The 26,650-nt window shown below is 46.4% G+C and overlaps 1 protein-coding gene across 3 annotated transcripts; it reads left to right on the top strand.

Annotated features, from left to right (window-relative positions):
• The first annotated feature begins 42 nt into the window (after positions 1-42).
• TOM1 (target of myb1 membrane trafficking protein) lies at positions 43-22,174 on the top strand. Of its 3 annotated transcripts, none has more exons than XM_085323404.1 (16): positions 43-187; positions 7,830-7,914; positions 9,602-9,680; positions 9,818-9,967; positions 10,081-10,215; positions 10,544-10,690; positions 11,710-11,826; positions 12,326-12,459; positions 13,161-13,194; positions 13,574-13,682; positions 14,675-14,795; positions 17,633-17,708; positions 18,175-18,237; positions 19,982-20,041; positions 20,640-20,676; positions 20,779-22,174. In XM_085323404.1, the coding sequence occupies exons 1-16, from the start codon at positions 136-138 to the stop codon at positions 20,925-20,927; spliced, it is 1,548 nt and encodes a 515-aa protein (XP_085179530.1). In that variant the 5' UTR covers positions 43-135; the 3' UTR covers positions 20,928-22,174. The 3 variants fall into 3 exon arrangements, with proteins under 3 accessions (XP_085179530.1, XP_085179531.1, XP_085179532.1); XM_085323406.1 differs by lacking the exon at positions 43-187 and adding an exon at positions 437-626; XM_085323405.1 differs by lacking the exon at positions 18,175-18,237 and having other exon boundaries at positions 44-187.
• The last annotated feature ends 4,476 nt before the right edge of the window (positions 22,175-26,650 follow it).

The raw sequence follows: 26,650 nt of genomic DNA, 5'->3' as shown, positions 1-26,650 counted from the left end.
CGGCGGCCGTTAAGCGCCGGCCGCCGGGGTGCTGTCGTCACTGCGTGGCCGGGACTCGGAGGCACGCCCCGGCCTGGCGCGCGAGCGTCACGTGAACGGCGCCGGCGGAGTCAGCTGATCGCGGCGGCGGCGGCGATGGACTTTCTCCTAGGAAACCCCTTCAGCTCCCCCGTGGGGCAGCGCATCGGTGAGACCCCCGCGACCGCGCCCCCCGCCGCGCTCCTCTCCCGCCCTCCCCCGCGCCCCTGAGGTGGGCTCGCCCGCTGGCTGGACCCCCTTTCTCCAGGAAGCGGCGGCAAGAGCCCCGAGGGGGTGCGGCCGTCCCCGCCTCCACGGCGAGCCTGAAAGGGCTCCAGCCTATGAGAGGAGCGTTCCTCTTTGACGGACAGGCTCTTTCCACCAATGGCGAGCAGCCAGACCTGGATGGCTCCGTCGGCTAGCCAATCCGCGTGCGAGGGGGTCTTGAGATGGCAAGGCGAAGTTTTCTTATTTAAAGGGACCGAAGCAGTGGTGGTCCAAGCCACGCCCCCTCCCGTGGCCCAGGCCTGTGATTGGGTAGGGGCTATTGCCGTTGACACCTGCATGAGGGCCTCGTGAGGGGAGCGGGCGCTCACAGGGGGAGGCAGGTGAGATCACTGATTGGCTGGGGCTCAGGTGCGGGGACCTATCAGCTTTCTAGGCGGGAAAGGCTGGGGGCTCTCCATGGGGAGAGGGGCTTCCTGGGGGCCATGACAGAGCCTGGAGGGCCTGGTGGTGGGTTAGGCCTGTTCTAGGCTCTTTGGGGATTTTCCTGGGGGGAGGGAGGGGGTTGATGTTCCCTCTGCTCTGAAGGAGTAGCTTGTCTGGTGTTGCAGGCATCGGTACTCACTGCTGAACCTTCCAGCCTTAAGGTCTGCAGTGATCAGGGCCACACCCAAGCATCACAGGGGAGGAAAGCACCTTCCCCTGCACCGCTGGATTTGTGTTAGGGCTGAATATCAGCATGGGAAATGGAATCAACAACAGGATTATGGCATCTACTCCATGACCTTTCAGGCAAATGGACAATGAAGTCTTTTTTTAGACCCTGTGCTCAGGTTAACTAGATGAACATAGAGGAAGAAAGTAATCAAAAAAGGTGGTACAAAGAGATGCTGCAATTAGAAAGAACAAGAACAGCAACAGTTCTCCTAAAGTCTCAAAACAGAGATACAATTCTTAAAATACTTACAATAAAGATTCTTTTCTTTCCCTCTTGTATTGTCTTAAGTGCCTTCTGGTTGTGCCTGAAGTAATGCTGTTGATGTCGCATGTTTAATTTTTCCAGCATGTGTGATAGAGAACGGCCATTTGTATTTTTATATACTTCTTCACTCTTGCTTTTTAACACCAGTGCCAACCTGTGATACCCACTTTGAAAATCTGATTCCTAATTCAATAGTTTTCAAAGTGCTTGCATGTGGGAACTATACATGTAGCATACTGACTGTGTCATGGATGACACAGTAGACAGTGCCATGTATGGGGCAGGAAGGAAGCAAGCAGCTGATGTAGGTAATGCTTTTATAAGTCCTGCTTATTTGGAGGGCTCATGCTGCCCAAAGCAGTGCCACAAAAATAAATAGGGCACTGTGACATGGCTCGCTCTAGAGTACTGAACAACATAGGTGAGATGCAATCCAGCAACGTGGGGAAAGGATAACTTTGGTCAAAGATATCAGGGAAGCTTCTAAGTAATGAGAAGTTCCAGATGATATTTGATGTCCCGTCCCCCCACCACCACCACCACCACCCTGGCAGCTGTCACATGTCACATCACTCTTTCCAGGAAGAGCATTCTCCTGTTCTTTTCAGAATGAACGTTCTTTAATTCCCTAAGTGAATGTACTGGATATGATTTTTGCATTTGGGTTGAGTCGAAGTAATCTTTAGATGTTACAGATTACTTCTTGCCTTCCAGATCTTTTGATCAGTATAGTAGCCAGATTGTAAGTGATTTCCCCTGAGGCTTTTCTTCTGTTAAAGAAGGGGTTTCTTCACAACAGTGAAGAAGTGGAAATAAGTATTTCAAAAGTGTTGTCAGACAGGAATTTTGAGTCCTTAATGCCGGAAGTGTGATAGTAGTGAGATCTTATGATTGGAAGTGGAGGACTTGCAGTGTCTGAGAAAGGAGTTGATGTGTGGAGGACTTAAAAGGGCTGGTGGCTGTAAATATGAATGTTTTTCTCCTTTTGATCATTGCCTAACAACATCCTGGGGAAATGGATAAATGCTATCTTCCTTATTTAATTTGAGAAGCCAACATGACTTACCCTAAGCTGTTTGGCAGGTCAGTGTCAGCTGCTTATAGAACCCTGATCACCAAACCTGCATAGTGCTGTTGCTTTGGGCTGTCTATAAAAGGTGTATACTGCATCATTGTAAATTACTTCAGCAAAGTCATATGTCCTTGATACAGTTTATAAAGTTTAAAACAGCTTTAGGTGAAGGCAATGAAATGAAAAAATCTTTTGTGCCACACTCCAGTGATGTTCTCAGATTGCTTCATTGATGTTAATCTAGTAAGTCTCCTTTATTTTGCTGACATGGAAACTGGTGCTCAGATAAACTCAGTGATTTGTCTCATTCTGAGTTGGTTGCCAACTGAAGAGGAGTAGATTTTCCAGCTTCTTACTCTCAATCCTGGAATTTATTCACAAAATTCCTTCTGTTCTACTTTTAGCTCATAATATTTCTTTTTAACTAAGAGAAATACAGATGACTTTTTTTTTTTTTTAATACAAAACTTTTGACTAGTGGAGAACTTTCCAAGAGTGCTGAATCATCGTAGTTTGCACTCTCCACACAAAAGGGTAATCCCCTTGGCCTCTACCTAGCTAGCTAGGAGCTCTGAAAAACCTCAAAATGGAAAATGCAACTCCAAGGAGGCACTCTAGTAGTAACAAGGCAACTGTAGAGTGTAAAAATGGAGAAGACATCATGAATGCTCTCTTGAAGCTTGGAGTTTGGAATAGCTAGTAATTATAGCCACACAAAAAGGACAGAGATTGGTTATTCCAGTAAGTGAGGGCAGTTAGGTGAGAAAACTAAAGATGTAGTAGAGAGATGAAGAAGAGTTGGGAAGGGGTGAGAAGTTGAGCGTGAGAAACACAAAAAGTTGAGACTGGGAAGAGGAAGCTGGTGAGAGCAGATTGTCTCTGCTTATCAGTGAGGGAGGGAGAGGAGCAAATAAAACAACAATCCACCAGAAAACTCACCATGGCCATTTAGGTCCCACTTTGCAGGTGTCCCTAGACTCTTCTGTGAGTTGAACCTTGGGATCTTGGGAATTGGTAGCGTGCAGATATCAGCTGTTGTCAGTAACAGATGGATCCCTGCAAGCTAATGCTTCACAAGTAAGCATTGCCTTATTCTTTGTGCCCTCTGTATCTGGAAAAAAGGGTGAAGAAAGCTCTCTGAAGAGTTTTGATCCCTGAGAGTCTGAGCTGATTCACAGGAAGGGAACAGGAGGAGAAATTCAGAGACTCAAATACCCATAGTCTTGTATCAGTTCAAGTCTGTGTCTGTCATCATCCTTGAATGAGGTTTGGGGGCTTATCTCTAGAAAGTAAGTTGTCTCCCTCCATCTTTGAAGGAGAAATACAGCAAGGTCGAATGATGGAGTCCTTCCCAAGTTTGTACTGAAGTTTTCTTGTGGGGAGAGAAAGTATGACTCTTAGCAAGGAGACTTTGTACAGGATGATGATTTGGGCCAGGGACATTATGAATTGTAGGGAAGCAAGGGGAAAGGATTCTTGTGTTGCTTTCTACTGGACTTGCACTGTCATGTCCAATGAAATGCTGATACCCTCAAACTGCTGTTCAAATAGGTGGGAAAGTGATGCTTTGATGCAGAATTTAAAAATAGTGAGACTGAGTATTGTAGAGAATGCTGGCTAAGGGCCTTACTTAGAGGAGGAGTGTGTAGTTTCTGGTGAGCTACAGGAGAGCATTTCACCTGTGAAGAGTTCCTGGAAGCTGCCTGACTGGTTGTGAATGCTTCAGATCTCTTGAGTGGAAACAAAGGGGTTGGGGTCTACTTACTATCTTCTGTCCTTAACTCTTGTATTTCTCTGCACTATTGACTGTATTGACAGTTTGCTGTTGCAGGAATGGGTGGATTTCAAGTCCAACAATGGTCTCTCCCCTGCCACAAGGCAAAAGACAATAAACCTGAAAAGAAATAAAGAAAAGTCATTGAGTCAAGAGTCAAGTTTGGGCTTGGCACAGAGGAACGTACAGATCCATTGTATTACAAATGCTATGTTCAGAATTATTCCTTACCTTAAGACTCCAGATAGTTTTGATGACTTAGTTACAGTAAGCAGGAGTGCATCAAATGCCAGAAACGAAAAAGTCAAATGATATGAGTTTGGCCTGTATCGCAATCCTCAGAGGTTCTGAGTTGATGTGAGCAATTTGTGAGGCAGCACACTGGAATCAGACAAACCCCAATGCTATCACATCCGAGAAGCTGGACTGGCTGCCAAAATAATATGTCTTTGAAGCAGCCTCATGGAGGATACTTGCATTCTGGATGTTTAGCAGCCATTTGGTTTCAGGCTTTGAAGAAGACAGCGTTTCTACACTCGCTGATAACCCCCACACACATGGAATTTTCTGCAGCAGGTTGGGATCAGTTCTTTGGCAGACAGTAGTAGAAACTCCCCAGTAAGTCCTGCCAGGTAGAGTGCTGGGCAGGCAGCCGTGCTCTGCCTGCCGCACTTGCTGTTTTTAGGATCTTGTCACTGTTCCCAGCCATCGTGAGCTCAGATTTCCTAAGAGGCAGGCAGCTTGTGTACTAATTACAGCTCATGAAACAGGGCCAGCCATCTTGAGCCTTCATGTGACTAATGAATAAAGTTTGTTTTCTTTCCTTCTGCAGGCTTCACTAAAGGGTAAAGTTGAGGATTTTCAGAGAAAACTCCAAAATATCTTATTAAGTTTGGACAGTCCCTTAGTGCTTGGAAGCCAGGAGGATTAAAAGGGCATTAGTTCCAGCTGTCCCAAAGCTAATCTGTACTGAGTAAATTCAAGTGCTTTGTACTGGGAAATGTTTCACAGTCACATTCCTATTTTCCATATGCCCTAATTCTGCACTTCTTTATTTTTTATTCACTGAGTGTATATTACATTTATGGCAGATTTGCTGCTTTTCTGCATCTTTTCGTTGACCAGTGCCAGAGAGAAGGTGATAGCAGCAGAATCTTTGTTTCGTTATAAGGTAACTGCTGAAGCTGTATGTGTCACATGTGAGGAATCCTCATTTTCCTGTAAGTGGTAGGCCAGGTGAAAGTGTGTGCACAGTTTGCATTCCTTTCTGAAAAGCAAACTTGGTCCTTAACCTTGGTAGGGCTAATGCACTTGGAGGAGGAAAAGAGTGAGGGGAGGAACAGGTTACAGAGTGACACCAAGTACAGGGAAGAAAGACATGGGTGTTTGTAGACATTGTTCACGTCTGTGTGTGATGAAAATGAGGTTGAAAGGGGTTTGGAGAGACTTTTGAATGACAAAGACTTCATGGTTTGAAGCAATTTTCATTTCATTCTGCAGTTTCTTCTGTAGCTCAGAGTTTCCCAGCTTTTGTATCTGTTCTGCTTCTTCAGTGGAGAGGTGGGTGGATGCAGATGAGAAGGATTTTCTCTTAGTAGAGCAAACCCCTCTGTGACATATTTGTGTCTTTCATTGCCAGTGCTAACAAACAGTGCAGGGAAATGTCTAGCTAGGCTGGAGTTTAAACTAATGTGTGTACTGAGCAGGAATTGTTCCTCAGTATTCTGGGGGAGAGTGCAAGTGAAGTGCGCCTTTGTGACCATTTTTACCAAATGCATCAGACCAGCCTGACCAACCTGGCAAGGATGAGTGTGTGGCATCCCAGAACAGAAGAGAACATGGAGCTTTGCTACTGTTCAAGTCCTGACCCCAAAGGAACCCTCATGGAAAAAGTTTTCCCCATATGTATTACCACAGCTTCACCATTCATTTGCATATGGCCAGTGCACTAGACATGCTCCTTTGTAACCCACTGTCCTAGATATTCTTTACCACATCACCCAATGCAACGCTATCTCATATGTCTCAGTGAGGAAGCTTAGATCTGCAGAGACTAGAGTTACTATTTAAAATTAATTGCTGAAGTGAAAAAAAACATCGCCTGACCAAGAGGCTTTCAGGATATTACAACAAGGCAGAAATAGTAACCAGACATTCAAATAGGTGGAAAAGCATCAATAATGCTCTGCCACACTTCATCCCTTGTTTGTCCTCCACTCTCCTTTCCTTGTTTGCCTTCTTCCATGTGATTGTAGCCACCACAATGTAATCAGTGTAATCACAGTGTAATCATATTTTGTAGTCAGCAGAAAAGATGGTAGCTGGATTATGCTAAGATTAGTATAGGTAGCTTCGCATTGTGATATGTGTAATTTGTGGGAGGGACGTGTCAGAGATGAAGGCAGCGTGGCTGTATTGCAGAGTGCTGTAAATAGTTTTCTGCCTGCTGCTTAAAAACAGCACACCCCAAACCATGATAGATGTGTTTACCCAGGCAGGAATTAAAAATCTTTTTTTCCCTATCCCAGTACCACTGCATGAATGGACATTTCCTTTCATTCCACAGACAGATCTGTGGAATGCAGCATGCAGCTGTTGGATCAAAAATATGAAAAGATAGCGCTGCAGAGAAGGGTGCCTGCAGAGGGGTAGATTACCCACAGCATCAAGGGCCAGCACCAGATTTTACAGGGGGAGCAATTTTGAAATGCAGGCACTTAAGTACCTAACTCACTCTGAGCTCTCCTGAAGAGCACCTTGTAAGTGCTAAAGTGGTCTGGATAGTCTTATATCTCTCGTATGATTGCCAAGTTGGGCATTCTAGAGGATGGAAAAGCTAGGAAGGAGGTTTCTCCTTCTGCTTGCCATCTGCTTTATCACTGTGTGTCTTCATGATCTAGAGAGTGCCTGGGTCCTGCCTACACTACTGGTCTTTCTCTTTCCTAGTGCTGTCCTTAAAGGCAGCAGTCAGCCAGCCTAGCTGGGAATGAGACAAGGCTGATTACAGGGTGGAGGCATGGGTGCTCTCAGTAATAGCTGTTTGTTGCATGAATCTCTGCCATGAATAACATCAAGGCCAATTCAGGAATTCCTAATTAAAGGGGACATAGTCAAAGCTGAAATGATGTTGCTTGGACTTGAGCCTGCAGTCCACTTACGTCTGTACTCCCCAGAGGCCAGAAGTTCAGAGGAGAAATGAAAATGTTCAACAACAGAAAGCATTGTTTTGGTTGTTTGTTTGCTTGTTTATTTTTGTTGGACCCATGTAAAAAGGAGGTTGATTCTTTTGTTTCCTTAATTTTGTGCAAATCAAGAGTGATGCTATTGACATCAGATCCAAGACAGTGAGAGCAGACCAGACTTATGGTTTCCTATGCTAGCCCTGCCACAGCAAAGCAAACAAGCCTTCTTCCCTCCTGTTGTGGAGCTGAAGTTACACATTTTCTCCTGAGGCCCTTTCCCTTTTTGTGTAGGACACCAGAGAGCCTTCAATATATATGTTTGTAGCATGCCCACAGCATGCCATGTAGCTGAGCACACACCCTTCCCAGTCCCAGCCAGCCACACGCTTCGTGGTAGAGACACCTAGTGGGCTGCACTTTGTGGCCCAGACATTGCAGCCTGATTCATAGCACTTACGTTTTCTGGTGGAAGCCATAGAGAACAACACTAGGTTTTGAGGTGTCATGACAACTCATGACAGCCAAACAGCAAACTGTGAGAGAGCTCTTAGCCTTGTCTTGGCTTCTTTTTTCCAGAGAGAGCGACAGATGGATCCCTGCGGAGCGAGGACTGGGCTCTCAACATGGAGATCTGTGATATCATTAATGAGACTGAAGAAGGGTAAGGGAGGTGACAAGAGTATGCCTCCAGCAGTAAGTCCCAGTGCACACTCTGTAACACTACATTGCTAGACTTAAGTGGTACTGTGCATTGTAAGCCAGGTTACCCCATAGTCCCTTAACTTGGCTCTGCTGAGAAACCTAGAGACACACTAAAGCTGTCAGAGCATCTGTTAGAAGCTTCCCTGTAATCTTCACGAGCATAGAGAGCCATTCAAACAAGCCTTCAGGGTCCCCAGAGAAACTTTGATTCAAGACAATTTGCCTCCCATCTCCCCAAAGCATATTTGAAATTCTGTCACTTTGATTTATTCCTCCTTCACAGCCCTCTCTTCCTTTCCTCTGGGAATGTAAAAATCTCCAGGTTGGTGACTGAGGAGAGAGGAAAATTTCAGGCTGCTAGTCAGTTCTCTGACTATGCAAGTCCTGCTGGGTTCTGCTCTCAGGCATTTTCATACACAGTCACTCAGAATGTGCGAAGTGGATGGGAGAGACCTTATCCCCCTCTCCCTAAGGGAAAGGGAAGATGTTCAGAAATCTGTCAGGTCTGTTAACTCTGGACCTGGGGATTTGCCAGAGAATTCAGAGGGGACTGTGCCTTCTCACAGCGAATATGTCAAGAACAGCATGTAAAAGGAAGGTGGAATAAAAAATATAAGTTTCACTCCTTTTGCTTGTGAAGACACAAGTGAGACCTGTATAGGATTAGCAAGCAGCCTAGCTCCAGCTTCACTGTTGTACGTACACCAAGCCAAACATCTCTACTTACAGAACACCACCTTTCCTGTCCTACTGTCCCTGTGGTGCAAATACACCCATCTCTAATCACAGTTCTCAAGCTGTGACCACTTGGTGTTTCAGTGCTGGGTCTCTGATAACACAGCTGCACCCCAGTCATGTCCTCCTCTCACTCTGGGCATGAAGAGAGCTCTCCCTTTCCCCTGCTAATGCGTATCCATTGCAGCCATGCACCCCTACAGGTTGATGCATTCCTGCCCTCCTCGTTAGCTGAGTCTTTCAATCTCACTCTTATCCACCAGTATTGTTGCCTTTCCAGGCCTGCCTCTCTTTCTGTGCTCTGGCAGAGTACATTCCATTGCTGCCTCTGCCTTTCACAACAGTGCAGTGGGCTGAGACCACAATGCTTTTCCTCTCAGAGAATGATTGGAGAGGTCATGCAATGCTTGTTCACCTGCAAGATGGGCAAGATTTTGTCACTGCATCCTTTCTGCTTCTCTTTAGCCTCCTTTCTTCAAGGCAGGTGTTGTCAAACAGCTTCTCTGTGAGCAACACAAGAATGATTGTAGTTCTCTCKCTCTCCTTTTTGCTTCTACCCCGTACCAAGATTTTTTTTTTCTCATTCCTCTATCTCTCTTCCATGAGATTTTGCTCTGCCTCCAAGCAGTACATTTCTAGTGTTTCTTTTACTTAGTTTTCTGTCTCATCCTGTGCACCTTGGATTGTTGCTGACATAAGCGCAGAGGCCTGAAATTTCGGCAACAGCACTCGCTAGCAGGACTCCACTCCTCTTAAGGAGCAACTGTCAGGAGCTGCTTTAACARTCATTGCTTCAAGCCATCCTGAAAACATGATGGGAGACTCTGAGTGCCAGCGGGCATTTTGCTTTGCATCTCTAGAGGCAGGTCTCAACTTTCTGCTGATCTTTCTTCACCTAATTTCTTCTTCAGGCCCAAAGATGCCTTCAGAGCCATAAAGAAGAGGATTGTAGGGAATAAGAACTTTCATGAAGTTATGCTGGCTTTGACGGTGAGTAGTCAAGGCTCTTTCTCAGCTCCACTATATCCTGCTGCAAAGCTGAGTCCTTGGCTGCAAAGACACAGGTATCGAAAGACAGCAAGGCTACCACATACAGTCAGAGAAGGCTAATGCTAGTGCCTTTGTAGGTTCTGGAGACATGTGTTAAAAACTGTGGCCATCGCTTCCATGTCTTTGTGGCCAGCCAAGATTTTGTAGAAGGTGTCCTGGTGAGAACAATTCTGCCGAAGAACAATCCTCCTGCCATCGTGCATGACAAGGTGCTGACTCTCATCCAGGTGAGCCAAGAAAAGTGGGCCTGTGCACCAGCTCAGGGCGCACGATGTCTGTAAGTGTCTATATAGAGGAGTACTTTAAATGGTGATGAGCTACACTGTCTCCTTCTCCCTAGTCCTGGGCGGATGCCTTCCGGAGCTCCCCGGACTTGACAGGTGTTGTCACTGTCTATGAAGACCTGAGACGGAAAGGTCTGGAATTCCCCATGACTGACCTGGACATGCTATCACCCATTCACACACCACAGAGGGTATGGAGGCATCTCTGAGAAGAAAGGAGTTGAGCTGCTACCATTCTGGAACTATGAGGAGATCCCAGCAACTCCAGCTAGCAATTAGAGGGCTTTTGGGGAGTGAGGGGCTCTAGGACAGCCTCTCTGCACAGTGGTCAAAGGGGCAGCAGGTATGGGGCAGGAGCAGGGGCAGGAGGGGGGAGGTAAGGCAGTGAAGCTAGAAGACCTACTGGAAGTAGATGAGGATTTGGCATCAACATTTCTCTAATTGCACTGCCTTGTCAGTTGTGAGTGTCTAATATCTCCCGCTCTCTGTCATGCTGGCTATTTCCTCCTCTCTCTCTAGACTGTGTATAGCTCTGACTCACAGTCTGGACAGAACTCACCTGCAGTCAACTCCTCTCAACGGATAGAGTCCATCCTCCATCCTGTCACCCTGCCCATGGGGACAGGCACTTCCAGCGATGTGCCCATCACACCCACACCAGAGCAGGTGAGTTGAACATGGGCCSTGTGGTGTTTCAGGCTGTCCCTGCATTTGGGGACTGTTTCACAAGTGCTGTTCTGAAACTGCTGTCCTGGTCCTCCCCAAGCATCTTGGCTCAAGGGACTGCTCCTCTAAAAGCATCATCACTTTGAGGGCTCCCCAGAGCTGCATCACAGTCATGGTGATTAGCTGGGATACCATGAGCCCAGAGTGATTACATTTTCTTAAAGCAGGGCTTCTTGCGGTGAGGGAGAGGGAGAATCCCCTGATGATAGAGAAGTGGGTAATGGAGAAACTTGTGTTTGGAGAGAGATCTTCATAGTGCAGGGCAGCAAGGGCTTGTTTAGTAGGTGTTTCCTTATTATATTTATCTTGCCTCACTGCTGATTTTATATAAATCAACCCCATCTGGCTGTGGGACTTCCAAAGGCCAGAGTTTTCCCGCTCATTTCCACAACCTTTTTTTTCTTCTTCATTGTCCTGACTCCATATGATACAAGTTCAGCACGACTGCTCCAACCTTTAGTAGTTTGCATTCTCTTGCAGAAAAGAGGCTAGATAACTGCTCTCAAGAGGCTAATTAACAGCCTCTGAAATCAGGGGGAAAATGTTTCAACTGTGCACTTAGTCCAGACTCACATTTTGAATGTTAATTCATTTTTATTTTTCTTCTGCTGCTTTTGAAACAAGATGATTTGTATGGCTGCCACACAAGAGCTGCTGGCTGGGGAGAGAGAGATTTGAATTATAACCACAGCCTATGCTGGCTGTTAAAAATCAAGGTTATGCCTAATGGACAGAGGTCCAGGGTGAGCACCTGGTATCTGCTACCATCAAAGGAATTTGATCGTAATTTGATGGCCTTCCTTCTTCTGGGTGCTCCTGAGAGCCAAACGGAGCAGTGATAAATGAGTTCTCCAATGGCCTTTCCCTTTGGCTATATGGATTCACACACATTGTGCACTGCCATTCAGAGCTGTGTCATTCTTCCTAGGCAGAGCAGTGATTTCCACTCCCTTTTGTAGATTGGGAAACTGCGCAGTGAACTGGAAGTGGTGAATGGGAACATGAAAGTGATGTCAGAGATGTTGACAGAGCTGGTGCCAGCCCAGGCTGAAACTTCCGACCTGGAACTGTTGCAAGTAAGGAACAGGAGGCAGCTGCTGGTGGGGGCAGAGGGCTGGCACATGGAGCTTCATTTAGCAATGACTCAATAGACTGAGGCATTATCTACGCTAGGCATGGGGAACAATTGCACTGGACAGTTTAGTGTGGGGCTTGTCAGGGAGTGACAGCACAAGAGAGACGAAAAGAAGGTAGAGTTTCAGTGGTCAAGGGAAGTTGCACTATTGAGGCTGGAATCATTTCATATGGAGGCTATTACATAGTTCTTGAGGGCCTTTCTTCCTACATGATGTTCCACCAGAAGCATGTGTTCTCTGCAAGGATAGAACAAACCAGGAACTGTAAGTCTCAGACTCAGTTTACCTCCATTAGAAGAGCCTCTCATACGAATATCTGTTCCCCCTAAATATTGCTGATAGACCCCAGCAGCCTCTGACTGTCCCATTCAGGCTTCCAAATCTGTGAATGCTCAGCCTTGGCCTGACCTTCATGGTAACTTCCTCTTGCTGTGAGCAGGAGCTGAACCGGACATGCAGAGCCATGCAACAGCGTGTACTGGAATTGATTCCCCGTGTCCTCCATGAGCAGCTCACCGAGGAGCTACTCCTCATCAATGACAACCTCAACAATGTGTTTCTGCGCTACGAAAGGTACATATCTCCTTCCTTCTCTGCTTTGCTCTTCCATGGGAGTTTACTTCCCTTTGGGGCCTCATATCCCACCCTTTTGTTTTGCTCATGAATGTGATATTCAATGTGTATCAGTCTGTATCATCCACATTTGAGAATAGATCCACTCTTCAGCTTTTGCTATTTTTCTCTTTTCCCTTCAAAGCCACTGTGTAAGTTGTTGATGGCAATATAGAGGTGTCCCTGTGGCCCAGCCTACAAGGAGGAGAAGGGAACTGCATGGAAAGAGCTGTTTTTCTAGCTCCAAGGCAGACAAGAACAGAGAGAATTTGCCCAGGTTGGGGCAAGACCCCTTTTTTCTCTTCATTTTGCCAAACCCATCTCTTATGATGGGGTGAAGTCAGGAGAATTTAGTCGCCTGTGTCTGACTGAAGGAGAGCTAGGTCTGACTGAAGGAGAGCTAGGTTTGAACCACTTTGGTTAGGAGTAGCTCTGGAGGATCACAAGTAGTTTCCTCATGTCATGCCTCTGAAGACACCAGCTTTGTGGGTCCTGCTGTGTTGCCCCCTGTCTTGGGGGGAAATTGGGCCCTGAACCATTTTCTAATATGTAGGACAGTGTAGGTTATACCAAGCCTCAGTGAGGAGTCTCTCAGGGCTGAAGCTGTATAAGCTCTTGGAAAGCTTTCATTATGGAAATGTCTTCTCTCACTTTTCTTGCAGGTTTGAGCGTCTTCGGACCGGACAGCCTGTTAAGGTAATTCAGAGCTACTCCTGCTCTGTGAGTGCTGGTTTGCATCCAGCAGGTCCTGCTATGTCCTGCTAAGTTGGAGAGAGATTTACTCTGCCTCACTTCAAGCTGTAACCTCCCTGTGTCAGCATCTGAGCCATTACCTGACCTACTAGCATCCAGTAGAGCTGGAAGGCTAGCTACCAAGGCTTTTTCTTCCCTGGGACACTATTGTCAGCCACTTCTCTGATCACTGTCCCCCTTCTTGCAAGGAGAGGCTCCCCAGCCAGTATCTTTTGGTGGGTCTAGAAGGGCTTCCCTCTTCAGTGTTAACAAACCGGAATTGAGGAATGTAAGCTGTCTGAGCTTCAAAAAGTCTTCACTGTCTTCCTTTTTTCCTCCAAAGATACCAAATGAGGTAGAGAACACCTTGATTGATCTGGGACCGAGTGCTACTTCTGCAGTGAGACAATCTGAAGCCACCAACAATCTCTCCTCTCAGCTGGCTGGAATGAGTATGTTGTCATACATTGTTCTCCTCACTCCCTCTTCCGTCTTGGGAATCCTTTAACACCTTTGAATCTCCTCCCAAAATTATTTAGCCACCTTCATAGAATAATCTAGAGAAAAAGGATGTATTGTCAACTAGCAAATTCATGAAGAAACCTGTTTATGTGCCAAGGGACCCAAGCATATGCTTCAGCATCCACACTTCAGGGTATGTGGGATGTGGACATGACTTAAGAAGGATGTAAGCATTAGACTGGCTGTGGACTGGGCCTTCCAGCTGGGCAAGGGTGCTAGTTACTCTCCCTCTGATCACTCGCAACATTGGTTGCCTCTCTCTTGCTATGTGTTGTGAGGTTAATCACTGAGGTCTGGAAGAAGAAAAGCTGATCTGCTGTGCTGCAAAGGCAGCCATCTTGTTCTCAAGAACTGAGACTTGACAGGGTGTCTACCAAGAAAGCACTCTGTCCCAAGGAGCCTTCAGGACATAGCATCAGTCTACATGTCAGTGCCTGAAGCTTTTGTTGGCAGCAAGCATGTTCAGTACAGCTTGGATGCAACTACAGAAAATTGGCAAGATAGTTTTTACAGACAGCACAGTGGATCTTTCAGATGACAGATGAAAAATCATTGATCTGTCTCGGAGGTGCTTGCCAAAAGTACAGGTTAGCTTCTTCCACAGGTTATGAAGTAATTCTCTCTTTGTTATCTTCAGTGGTCAGGAACATCTGGCCTTCAGAATCAGTGCAGTAAATTGATGCTGCTACTGCCAGAGACTGAGCTAAAAATATCTACTGAGCAGGCAAAGGAACTGATTCTATCACTTCACCCACAACACTGAACAAACACATATATCATGCTACTGCCCAGGGGCAGGATAGGTGAGTGGGCCCAGGGCAGTTTAGGCTGTTCTGACACTAGCTTTCTTCCTAGCACCTCCAAGCCCATAACCTTCCATTTATTTTTGTGCTGCCTGCTCACCCTGATCTTTTTCCTGCAGACCTAGGCTCGAGCAGTGTGAGTGCAGGACTACAGTCCCTTGACACCTCTGGGAAGCTGGAAGAAGAATTTGACATGTTTGCCTTGACCCGTGGCAGCTCACTGGCTGAGCAGCGTAGAGAGTAAGTGTGACAGCCCCTGTGACAGCCCCTGCTGCCCTGCCTTCTCACAAAGGGTGAGGGTGAGAGGGATACATCACTTCAAAAGGTAGAGCTGGGATTGTGATTCCAACCGGTGGCAGTTCCTGGGAGGCAGTAGAATGCGATAAGAGTCTCATCCTTTCAGGACAGAGTTTGACCTCCACAGTGGATGATGTCTCTGTTCCCAGTCATTCTTTCTGCTGCCACCAGCTTCCCTTTGCAAAGTCTTCCTGGGTTTAAGGAGAAGGAAATGTATTCTGTGTGTGCATCTCTCTCACTGCTGTGTTAGAGGGCTGTAGTGCCACATGTGATGGGGAGGTTCAAACATCTGGATATGAATGTGTGGAATGAGACTAAGTAAGTTTTCTTGTCTGTCTCTGAACTTTTGAGTTGCTCTGTGCTCTTAATGGGATGATGTTGAATTTGAGAACTCCTGAATATCCATACAGCCTGAAGTACAGGGAATTGAACCAGAATGCAGGAAGTATATAATCTGTTGTGACTTGCAAGGCAGGGCATGTCTTTGTGCCTCAGCTTTCCCATTGGTAAGTGGACTCTGTTGAGTGTGTAATGTATTTGAGTCTGCCTCATATAAAGCATAATCTAAGAACTGGATCTCCACAGTACCATCTAAGCTGAAGAGATCTCTCCCATACTGCAAAGAGTGGATTCCTCAATCTTTACTTTGGGAGAAGGTGACAAGAGCCATGCTAACTAGATATGTTTGACTTGAGAGATTACATCTGATCTTATCTGTGATCTATTCTGTCTCTCAGAATCAACCAGTATTCCCCATAGGTTACTGAGCAGGGCTCTATGAGCCAGTAGGCACTTAGTTGCCTCCAGCCCTCAAAGACCTTTGCTCCTGATCTCAGTTCACAGGACTGCCTTGTCCCACAGTTGGACAGTGGCAAGGTGAAATCTCTTAAGGATGTCTTCTTTCATCCCCCTGCCTCAGACTGCTTCTAGTACCAGTGGCAGGGTACTAGATAATGGCCAACATACATCTTGTTTTATTCCTAGCAATCTTGTCCAAGCACTGAGCTTCCCAAGCCAACAGCCCTGCTATGTCTCCATGAATCTGATTGGCTTATCTAGGAGGGAATTCTAGTCCTGTCCCACTGGCTCTGTCCTCTGTGCTGTCACTAAGCTATACCTCTCCTTAGGCCGTGACACTGCCACACTAGGAACATGTTAGGGGTGTTGGAAAGTAATGCTTAAACACATACACAGCTGTTCTGGGCTTAGCTAGTGCCAGCCAATTTACTGAACACGGCTGCTACCACTCAGAGCTCTGAACTACTTCAATCAGGGCTCTGAATTCCTACTCAGAGAGTACATCAGGGTATGCAGGGGTACTCTCTGGAGGGTGCTCCCAGTACAGAGTGGGGTCTACTGGAGACTCTGGGGACAGGGGCAGTCTGGGACAAAAACAGTGGAGCCAGCAGTGCCTGATTTGGGGCTGACATCTGAGCTGCTGGTATGTGCTCGCAACTAGAGGCTGAGGGAGATCTGGGCAGGGCTGGAATCATATACCCTTCAAAATGGTGCAGTCCTTAACAGACAGAGACTTGTGATCTTTGCAACAACGAGACATCTTCTATTTATTCCTCACTGCCCACCATCTGCCTGCATTTGCTCTCCTGCCAGGTAGCCTCTACTCCCACTGGCTTAGGGTTCCCATTTCACACACCAGCCCTGCTCTCAGTGTCTCCCTCCCTCTAAATAGACCCATTCCCCTTCTGTTCCCTGACAAGACGTGCTGGCAGGAGACAGAGGCAGGATAGCTGGGGTTTGTTCCTGAGCTCCCATGCTTCATGAATGTCTCAGCTAAGCAATGCTTGAGACACCTCAAGCCTTTCCTGCCATTCTTTCTCATCAGTAGCATGATAGCAGCATTGTACTTCATCCTTGATGCCATTGTCCACAGCGGCCCCTTCACTGATGAGCACTTCTTCGAGAAGTTTGAGCGCCGGTGGCCCAAGCCCCTGGCACCCAACAAGAATGGCTCCATTTGATGGTCCCCCAGAGCTGCAAGGAGGGCCCTGGGAGCAGCTGGAGGGAAGGCTTATGGAGAGTCTCTGGGAGAGGCTTCATTCTTCCAGCATGGATGGACTGTTCTCCCCAGTCTGCGTGGATCAGATGGTGATGTGTGGTCTTGGCATGTGTGGCAGCATCCTAGAGGGGGGAACAGAAATGGTATGAGGGAGATTATGGGTGGGATACGTCAGTGTGTGGAAAGAGGTCACCGTAATGGTGCATCTGGAGATCTTGAGGCAATGTGGGGCTATTTTGTTCACTCAGTTTCACCTTCTGTGTGCACGCCAGTGAATCCCTGCTACCATGAGTTTTTGAGTCATATTTGTTAAAAATATCTCTTTGAGCTGTGACTGTGACTGTGCCTGTGAAGGCAGCTGAGTATATGGGGGCTTGTTGCTAGAGTCCTTTCTATAGTAGCTGTAATATTCTGATTAGTCTGTGTTATGTATCTCTCTCCTCTATAGTCAACCCCAGGTAAGATGTGTATCACTGATGCACCTAGTTTTTTAAGTCTGTAACTTAGTATGTTGGATGGTTGTTTTCATACGATTCCTCATCATCCTCCTATAATGTGCCAGGGCCATCCTGTGGTATCTCAGAGATTTTGCAGTGAGTAGATTAGTCTATATCTTTAGCAGTGGTTCTACACCTTTCTAGATGCAGATAACTAGAGATGAATGGCTGTGCAGTCAGCAGCCCTGCACATACGTCCAGCAATTGCTGCTTTATATTCTCAGGCTGCTCACCAGCCTGTGCATTAAATAATTTAATGCTTTCAGGATGAAGTACGAAGATCCCCAAGCTTCCAAAGGACTTGCTGGCGCCCTGGATGCCCGGCAGCAGAACACTGGAGTGGTAAGTGGCAGCAGAGCCTTTAGTGCACACCTGTAGCAAATGTCCTTCTTGCTTCCCAATACAGTAAATGTTCAGTCTGCTAGAACAAAGATCAAATGTTTAACATGGTTGACGATAACTCTCCCAATAACTAACCTGCTTTTAATACCTGTAATCTATACCTCCATTCTTTAAACTCTGAAGGTGGGAAGAGCAAACTCCCCACTTTGCCAGAGGTATGAGAAGTCTGGAATGGATTCATTCAGTAACAGGTTGGCCTCCTTATATCTGCAGGGAAATTTCTACCTGGAAATGTATATTTTGTTCCGTTTAGCAGGCTTTCAAGTCCAGTCATCTCCTCTCTGCAATCAGAGAGGTGGGCCATCTGTAATAGTGCATTCTGCCCCCCCCAGCACTGAACACACTGCCTCCCCTGTACATCACCCTCTGTGATAGCAGCTTTCAGTGCAGACTTTCTCTCAACCAGGGGGAGCCTGGTGTCTCTAGCGATGGAGCCCAACTGACTAACTGGATGATGCGACAAGGAATGGTGAGATCATGGCAGTGCCAGCAGGGAGCAAGGAAGCTGGGGCTGCTGGACTAGAGATGGCACTGGTACAGCACATGAGGATGCACAGCAGACATCAGGAGAGGCTGTAAACTGAAACAGAGCAAACCTTGTCTGTGGAGACCAGGGAAGAAAACAGGCAGAGCGTCAGTCTTTCCTCAAGTAAACCTGTCTGTAGGGAACAACCATAGCAGCTCTGAGGCCAAAAGAGTATGTGCCATTCTTTGAGCTATGGATGGTCCATTTCATGTTGGATGTCTAGGGCAGAAGCATTAACTGGCGGCATCTTGGGGAAGGCTGCTGCTACTCATGCCGTATGTTCCCTGTTGAGGAGCCTCTCCTGCTCAGGTTGAGCTTCCTCATTTGGAGGAAAGCACAATTTCCCCTTTTACCCTGTTCAGGACCTCCTCCTGCTGGACACTGATAAAGTGTTCGAGGCTTCAAGCTGTTGAATTTGGTCTCTGGTAGCAGGAATCCTGTACTTGTATCCCTTCAAGTACATTGAGTCTTTGACACATTTCCAGGTCTAATGCTTGTTAACCTGTCTTCCTAAAATGAGCACTGCCCGGGCTGATGTCTGCTCTAGAAAGTTTCCCCATGTGCTGTCCAGGTGGCTTGGATACACTTCTACCCCAAAGAGTCCCTCTCTGGGTAGATCAAGCCGGTTCACTTCGAAACTTCCTTAATCTTACACATCCTCTTCCCTACCCACCCATCCATCTGCCAGCTATGGTAACTATCTTGCTGTGGTAATGTCTGCCAGTCACAGTAACTAACTTACTCCATGATTTGGGGAAAATCTGCCTTTTCTTGGTAAAAAAAAAAAAAATGTTACTCTTGTGCTTGGTCTTGCTGTTTTCCTCACAGTAAGGGAACTATACATTTTTCAGAGGCTGAGAAATAAGTTCCTACAAATGTCCTTTCCTACATCTGCGTGTGGAGCCTCTAGCAAGGGCTGCTTAGCTTTGCTCAGAAGCTTGTGACTGGAGAAAAGGATCTGGGGTTTGAACTGATCTTGATTGCCTTCAGGGTTATCTCTGTCCATAAGAAGGTGTCTCTTCACTACATAAATTGGCCAGGGACATAAACTCTTCTGAACTCTTCCCTACTGGTAGTCAAATTTACCATAATTGTTGAGAACTTTCTCTCTGAAGTATGCATTTCTGTAGTTTGTTGTGATGTCAGATACTACTGTACTCCACGATCTTACTAGGGAGGTAAGGCAGATGCCTTTTCCCTCTCAGCATGGTATCAAACCTAGGACATAAAGTTTTTTGCAGCAGCACAGACTTTGACATTAGACCATCACTGGGTCAATCAGTGTTTTGTGGAAGACAGGTAATGTGAAGAAAAGTACATCTCTTGTTCTCTGGCTGCCAGACAATAAGCAGCCAACTTCCACCTAGTGGTTCTTTTCCAAAATGTAAAGTCTGCTCCAGTGCTAATGCCCCAAAGTCTGTCCTAAAACCTCAGATGTTTTCAATGGCATGTATCCTGAAAACCATGCATGTCCAGGTGTGGATGGGATGGAGGAAGCAGGTGAAGGGTGGCATTGGTAGCAGGGAGAGAGCTGCAGTGGCACTGGTAGAATTTGGGAGAGCCTAAGCTGACTGCGTGGTGAGACAAAAGGGTTGGCTTTTAGGTAGGGCTTTCCTTTTGCAGGAGTGGGTTTTAAGAACATCCTCTCTTTCCTTGGCCTCAACCCTTTCTCATTGTTCTGTCCCAGGTGCCAGTCCCCCAAGCCAATTTCATGGAAGACATAGAGAAGTGGCTTTCCACTGATGTGGTAAGTGACTGGTGGAACCAAGGCGGCTCCTACATGGCTGCCTCTGCTGCAGAACATCTGTCTGCAAGTCTCAACTAGTTGTAGGGAGGCTCTGACAGTTATCAGGCAAGAACTGTAAAGACTGGAGCACTACTCATATTCCCTTATCCTTAACACAGTGCCTCTTTGCCACCAGTCTCTCCCAGCCCCCAAGACTATGTCTCCATTTCCGTCTTAGTGGCATCTGACCTTGCTGAAAACCTCCATGACTTTTGCTTTCCTGGAGGTTGCTCTCTTGTCAGAGTTGCCTCTTGTTGAGGGGTTGCAGTTTAGGCAGTGTACAACAGCCATAGCACTGTGTGCTATGTGTGGCATAGCCTGCTTTGAGGGAGCATGGGAAGAGAAGCAAAGGACACCAGGGGCTGAGATACCCTCTCAGTATAATTAGCCTTTTAGGAGGCATAGCTACAGAACCAGGGCTCAGGGCCGCTCTAACATGCCTGTACTGCTGAAGGAGGGGAGCACCATCCTGTCTTCCTCCATGCAAGCAAAGAACCAGATGTGTGGAGGTGTCTTTGTCTACCTTGCCTCTTACCTTGCCTTTCTTCTCCTTCCCCAGGGAGAGTCAGAGGATGCGAAAGGTGTTACCAGTGAAGGTAAGAGTCCCAGCCAACCTCTCTCTTTAGCTGTTCCTGACAGCACTTTGGCACTTCCACAAGACTCCCTCTTTGCTAATGCTCTCTCTGCCCTTTCCTCAGAGTTTGACAAGTTTCTGGAAGAGCGAGCAAAAGTTGCAGACCGGCTACCCACTTTGTCCAGCTCCTCAGCAGGGACATCTGTCTCCCCTCCTGCTGCTAGCCATCATCGGAAGCAGGCAAATGAAGATGATGCTATGTTTGCCTTGTGAACACTACAGACTGTTGTGCTGTGGAGTAAGAGGCTATGTGTGTTGTTTTGCTTGCCTCTGACCAGGGGCCAGCAGGGGAAGGACTCTGTCCCCTTCCTCCAGTCTATTCCTGTTTTTCTTTTGAGTTGTTTTTATTTTTAAGCTGCTTTCAGATTCCAGATAATCATTGTTGTGTTTAGGGATGTCACCCAATAGACTTGTGAGGGGGCTTTTCAAAGCTGCTAGAGAACATGGAAGTTCAGTGGGCTTTCTTTTGGTACAATGTGGACAAAGCAAAAGAATCTCCCCATCTCTCTAGTGAGGTGACCACAACTCTTGCCCAAGAAAAAGGAGAGATTGCTGAAATCTTTCCTGCCTGGCTCTTTCCTATCCCCTTCCATAGAATGGGTCTCCAGCCCACTGCCTATCACTGTTAGATTGGAAAGTTTGGGGATCCGCAACATTAAAGCTAGCAAAGGAAGAACACTAATGGTAGTTTGTTCCTGTTACTCTAGTCTCTCTTGCACAAGTACTTGTGGTATGCAACACCTTCCCACTCACAACCCTTTCTCTTCCTCTTCCTGTCTTCCCCTTCCCCATCAGTTTATCCAGAATTCTACCCACAACCTGTATATTTCCATTACAAGACAGCCAATTACCTAATCCCATGGCTGCACACAGGGCTTGAGCTGTGCATGGTTCCCAATCCATGGGCTGAAGGGGATGTCTGTTATGGAGTAGGATGTGCCTTGAGCAAACTCTTGCAGTTAATTTAATTCTTGTGTTGTTATACTCTCCTCCCCTCTTTTCCCCATATGATTCACTTTTGTATCTCACTTCCACTGATGCCTTCCACCATGTAATGCCATGGTGTCGAGGAGTCTTTCTGAGCCTCTGATCAAGCCAATGCTAAAGATTGCTTCAGGGTAGCTGTGTATGCCAGGGCAGCCATGGAAGGAAGAGGCCCTTCTGGTAGGCACTATTATACCAGTGAGAACATTCTGTTTCTGGAGTAGTTTGTTCAACTGGTGAGCACAGAGGTGGATTAAGACATTAGTCATCTCATGCCAGCAGCCCTGATGCAGCTAGGAGCTCCTCTGCACATGAAGAGAAAAACCCTTCTAAGCAAGCCGCACATGCTACCTAATTTCAAATGGCAGCAAGGGAGGAGGATGCCAAGCCTGGGGCTCCTGCTTATGGTATTTCTTGCTGAATGTGGAAGAGTTGCTTTTTTATTGTGTATTAAAGGAGCAAACTCTTGTACCTCCCTTGCAGATGTGCATGTGCTGTATGTGCCAGTGTGGGAGGGGAGGACCTTGGAGGGGAGAAGAGGGGTGCAAATATGCAGCCACATTTTCTCTCCACAGGAAGTCAAAGGCACTGTGGTGCTGAGAGAAGCAAACCATGGGGGCTGACCATGCTATGAGTCACGGCAGGTACTAGCTGCTGCTTTTTAGCAGTCTGCTGGGAGAGGTGTCTCCTGCCCATCTTGAAATAGCAAGAGAGAGCTACCTTCTCTCCTTTCCCTCTCTGCCTTGTGATCAGGTCCAAATACCTCTCACAGTCTATAAATCACTTGAAGAAATCGCTTGGGTAGAGGTTGGGGGATGGGCAGAGCCTTTGTGGCTTTTCCAGCTTTCCAAGGTGGACATGTTCTAGATAAGTTGTCCCTTGGAAAAAATGAATCCTCATTCCTAATTCCAGTGACCACAGCACTCTCTGTATGGCTCTGGCAGAATCAAGAAAGCCCCTCTGCCACCACTTCCCTTCTGAAGCAGCTCGCCTCTTGGGGATTTCCTATAATGCTCTTTGAGCAGCTGTTCTCCAGCTGGGGTGCATGGACTGTAAGCTGGAGGTGGTGGGGGAAGAAAAGTCCTAGTCTAATGAGCATTTCATTAGGCCTTAGACCTTCCCTTCCCCTGTTTGTTCTCTCAGTCCCATGAGAATAGGGACAAAATACTCCAGAAAAAGGAATATGTGAGGCTGAACATCCAAAGTGTGAGAGCAACTGTGTTGGAGCCCAGCTGGACACCACAAAGAAGAGAGCTACCAGTCATGGTCTGTCTTGCATCGTGCCCCAAGATCTTTCCTGATTCATGAGTGACTCCATGTCAAACACTGCTGGAGATTTCCTGAAGCAAAAAAAAAAAGTTGTAACTTTGTCTCTGAGCCTCAACATATTTCCCCTCTCACAGCCCGTTTTGCAGTTGGACTTTACAATACCACAACACTCTATGTTCCTCACCTAAGAAGGGTTTAAATGTGCAAAGCACTTTCTCACTGAAGACCACAGCCTGAGAGCTGTGTGTTTCATCCTTACTGATTATCACAGGTTTCATGCAGCAAATATAGGTAAACACTTGAAAGTGGTTGGGCTGCAAACCTCTATTGTAAGTCTTTTTACACATTTGTAGCTTGCTGAAATATGTTTTTCTTTCCTCTAAAGTATCCTTGGCCAAAGGAACACTAGAGTAAAACCTGAGGAAGATGATAGCTGCATTTGTCCAATTTACTCTGACTCTGACTTCTGCTATCACCCTTACAACAATCCCAACACCTAGGTCCGCCACAGTGGATGGAATTCACTGATAGCAACAGCCATGTGGAGGAGCATTACCCTGGGTTGACAAGCAAAGGCCCCAGACTGATGTGAACAAAAGTGAACATGTAATTAACAAAACAAAGCTTAAGTGGGTGCACTGCAAACATTTGCATATAAGCAAGGAAATGGCTACAAGATAGCATTATGGGGAAACCTCTCTCACCCTTTCTGGGAAATCAGCATGCTTAGATGTCTCTCTGAAATGCCTGTACACTAATGCATGTAACAGGGGGAATAAACAAGAGGAATTAGAGATATGTGTGCAGCTGCAGGTCTATGATCTTGTTGGGATCATGGAGACATGACAGGATAGTTCAAATGACTGGTATGCTGCAAAGGCTGAATACAGGCTTTTTAGGAAGAACAGGCTGGAGCAGTGAGGAGGGGGAGTCTTTCTTTATGTGAGAGAGTAACAAGAATGTGTGGAGCTCTGCCTAGAGGTGGACAACGCACTGACTGAGAATATATAGGTAAGGATTAAGGGGCAGACTAATATGGGCAACATTGTTGTGGGTGTTTGCTATAGGCCACCTGATGAGGAAGAAGTAGATGAGGCCCTCAACAGACAACTAGAAGTAGCCCCACATTCTCAGTCCTTGGTCAACAAGGCAGACTTAGGCACCCCAGTATCTAGTGGAGGGACAACACAGCAGGGCATACACAATCCAGAAGGTTCCTGGAGAGCATTGATGACAATTTCCTGATACAGATTATAGAACAGGCAACAAGGAGTGGTGCTCTGTTGGACTTCATAGTTATGAACAAGGAAGGGCTGACTGCGGACATGAAGGTCATGAGCAATCTTGGATGCAGTGGCTATGAGATGGCCATGAGATGGAGTTCAGGATCCTGAGAGGAGGAAACAGAGCAAAAAGCAGGCCAAGAGCCCTGGCATTCAGGAGAGCATACTTTGGCCTCTTCAGGGGCATTCTTGGAAGAATCCCATGGGATACAGCCCAAAAGGGAAGAGGTATCCAAGAAAGCCGGTTGATATTCAAGGATCTCCCCTTCCAAGCTCAAAAATGGTCCATCTCAATGAGCAAGAAGTCCAGCAAAGGTGGTAGGGAGACCTGCATGGATGAACAAGGAGCTCCTGGTAAAACTCAAACATCAGAAGGAAGTATAAAGTAGGTGGAAGCAGTGACAGCTAAACTGGGAGGAACATAGGGATGTTGTCCGAGCATAGGGCTGGGAAGGCAAAGCCCATCTGGATTTTAGTCTAGTGAAGGACATCAAGGACAATAACAAAGGCTTTTGTAAGTGCATCAGTTGAAAAAAAAATAGAGTAGGGAAAATATGGGACAGGAGTAGTCAGCATAGATTCACAAAGGGGAAATCATGCTTAACCAACCTGATAGCCTTCTATGATGGAATGACTGGCTGGGTAGATGAGGGGAGAGCAGTGGATGTTGTCTAGCTTAATTTCAGTAAGTCTTTTGACACCGTCTCCCATAACATCCTCACAGGCAAGCTCAGGAATTATAGGCTAGGTGAGCAGACAGTGAGGTAGATTGAGAACTGGCTGAACAGCAGAGCTCAGAGCATTGTGATCAGTGGTACAAAGTCTAGTTGTATACCTGTAGCTAGTGGTGTCCCCCAGGGATCAATACTAGGTAGGATTCTGTTCAACTTATTCATCAGTGACCTGGATGATGGGATGGAGTGCACCCATAGCAAGTTTGTTGATACTACAAAATAGGGTGGACTGGCTGATATATTAGATGGTTGTGTTGCCATTCAGGGGACCACAACAGGCTGGAGAAATGGACAGAGAGGAACCTCATGTGGTTCAACAAAGGGAAGTGAAGAGTCCTGCACCTCAGGAGCAATAACCCCTTGCATCAGTACAGGCTGGAGGATGACTTACTGGAAAGCAGCTCCGCAGAAATGGACTTGGGGTCACGGCGGACAGCAAGTTGACTATGAGCCAGCAATGTGCCCTTGTGGCAAAGAAAGTCAACAATATGCTGAGGTGCATTAGGAAGAGCACTGCGAGCAGGTTGAGGGAGGCAATTCTTCCCCTCTACTCAGCCCTGGTGAGGACACACCTGGAGTGTTGTGCCTGCCTCTGTGCTCCCCAATACAAGAGAGACATAGAGCTACTGAGGCATGCACAGGGCTACAAGAAGGTCTACTAAGATTATTAAGGGTCTGGAGCATCTTCTGTATGAGGAAAGGCTGAGAGAGCTCAGACTTTTAGCCTGGAGAAGGGAAGGCTTGGTGGGATCTTACATATAAACGCATAAATATCTGAAGGAAGACCATAAAGAAGACGTAGCCAGACTCTTTTCAGTGGTGTCCAGTCACAGGACAAGAAGCAATGAGTACAAACTGAAATACAGAGAGTTCTATTTGATTATGAGAAAAAAAATCTTCTGTACTGAGAGGCTGAGTGAACACTGGATCAGGTTGCCCAGAGAGGTTGTGAAGTCTCCATCTTTGGAGATACTCAAAAGCCATCTGGATAGGGTCCTGGTCAATGTACTCTAGGAGACCTTCCTTGAGCAAGGGGGTTCGACTAGATGATCTCTAAAAGTCCCTTCCAACTTCAACCATTCTGCAATTCTATGATATGCTTAGATGAATTCAATGCAAAGGACACATGTCTGTAATAGATTTATCAAAAAATCAAAGATCCACCCGAGCTTCATTGGTCCTTTTGATTTATGGCTATGAGCAAATTTTAGAGAATTCTTTCTTGTTGCTACAGCTCATATAGCCAATATCACAAGTATATTAGTTTTATATTAGTAGCTACATAAAATGACCATGAACCAAATTTCAATTTAAGTAATTAGGCTTGGCCTAAAATAGAAGTTCAGAACATGGCTCAAACTGAGGCCTCTGAAACCAAAGTAGGATTCTTTAACAGGTCTGCCACTTTAGCCCATCTTATGCACTTATAACAAGTATTAATAATTTATTGCCCATTTATAAATTATTTACAAGTATCCTCTTAATATAATGTGCAACCTGTATGAATATCATGAATTTCACATACATTTTTGAATGTCAGATTGGGCACTTAGTGAAAAGATTAAATATACAAGTAATAAAATGGCTATTTTCTCAAAGCACAGTCTATGAACACAGTTTGCATGTACTTGAAGAGAATAGAAGGGAATGTATTTCATTGCAACAT

The sequence above is a fragment of the Rhea americana genome, unplaced genomic scaffold, assembly GCF_003343005.1.
Source record: "Rhea americana isolate MKP2758 unplaced genomic scaffold, rheAme1 scaffold_85, whole genome shotgun sequence".
In the NCBI taxonomy this organism is placed as follows: Eukaryota; Metazoa; Chordata; class Aves; order Rheiformes; family Rheidae; genus Rhea; species Rhea americana.
Note: the sequence above shows the minus strand (reverse complement) of the source record. Positions and strands in the feature narration are given on the sequence as shown.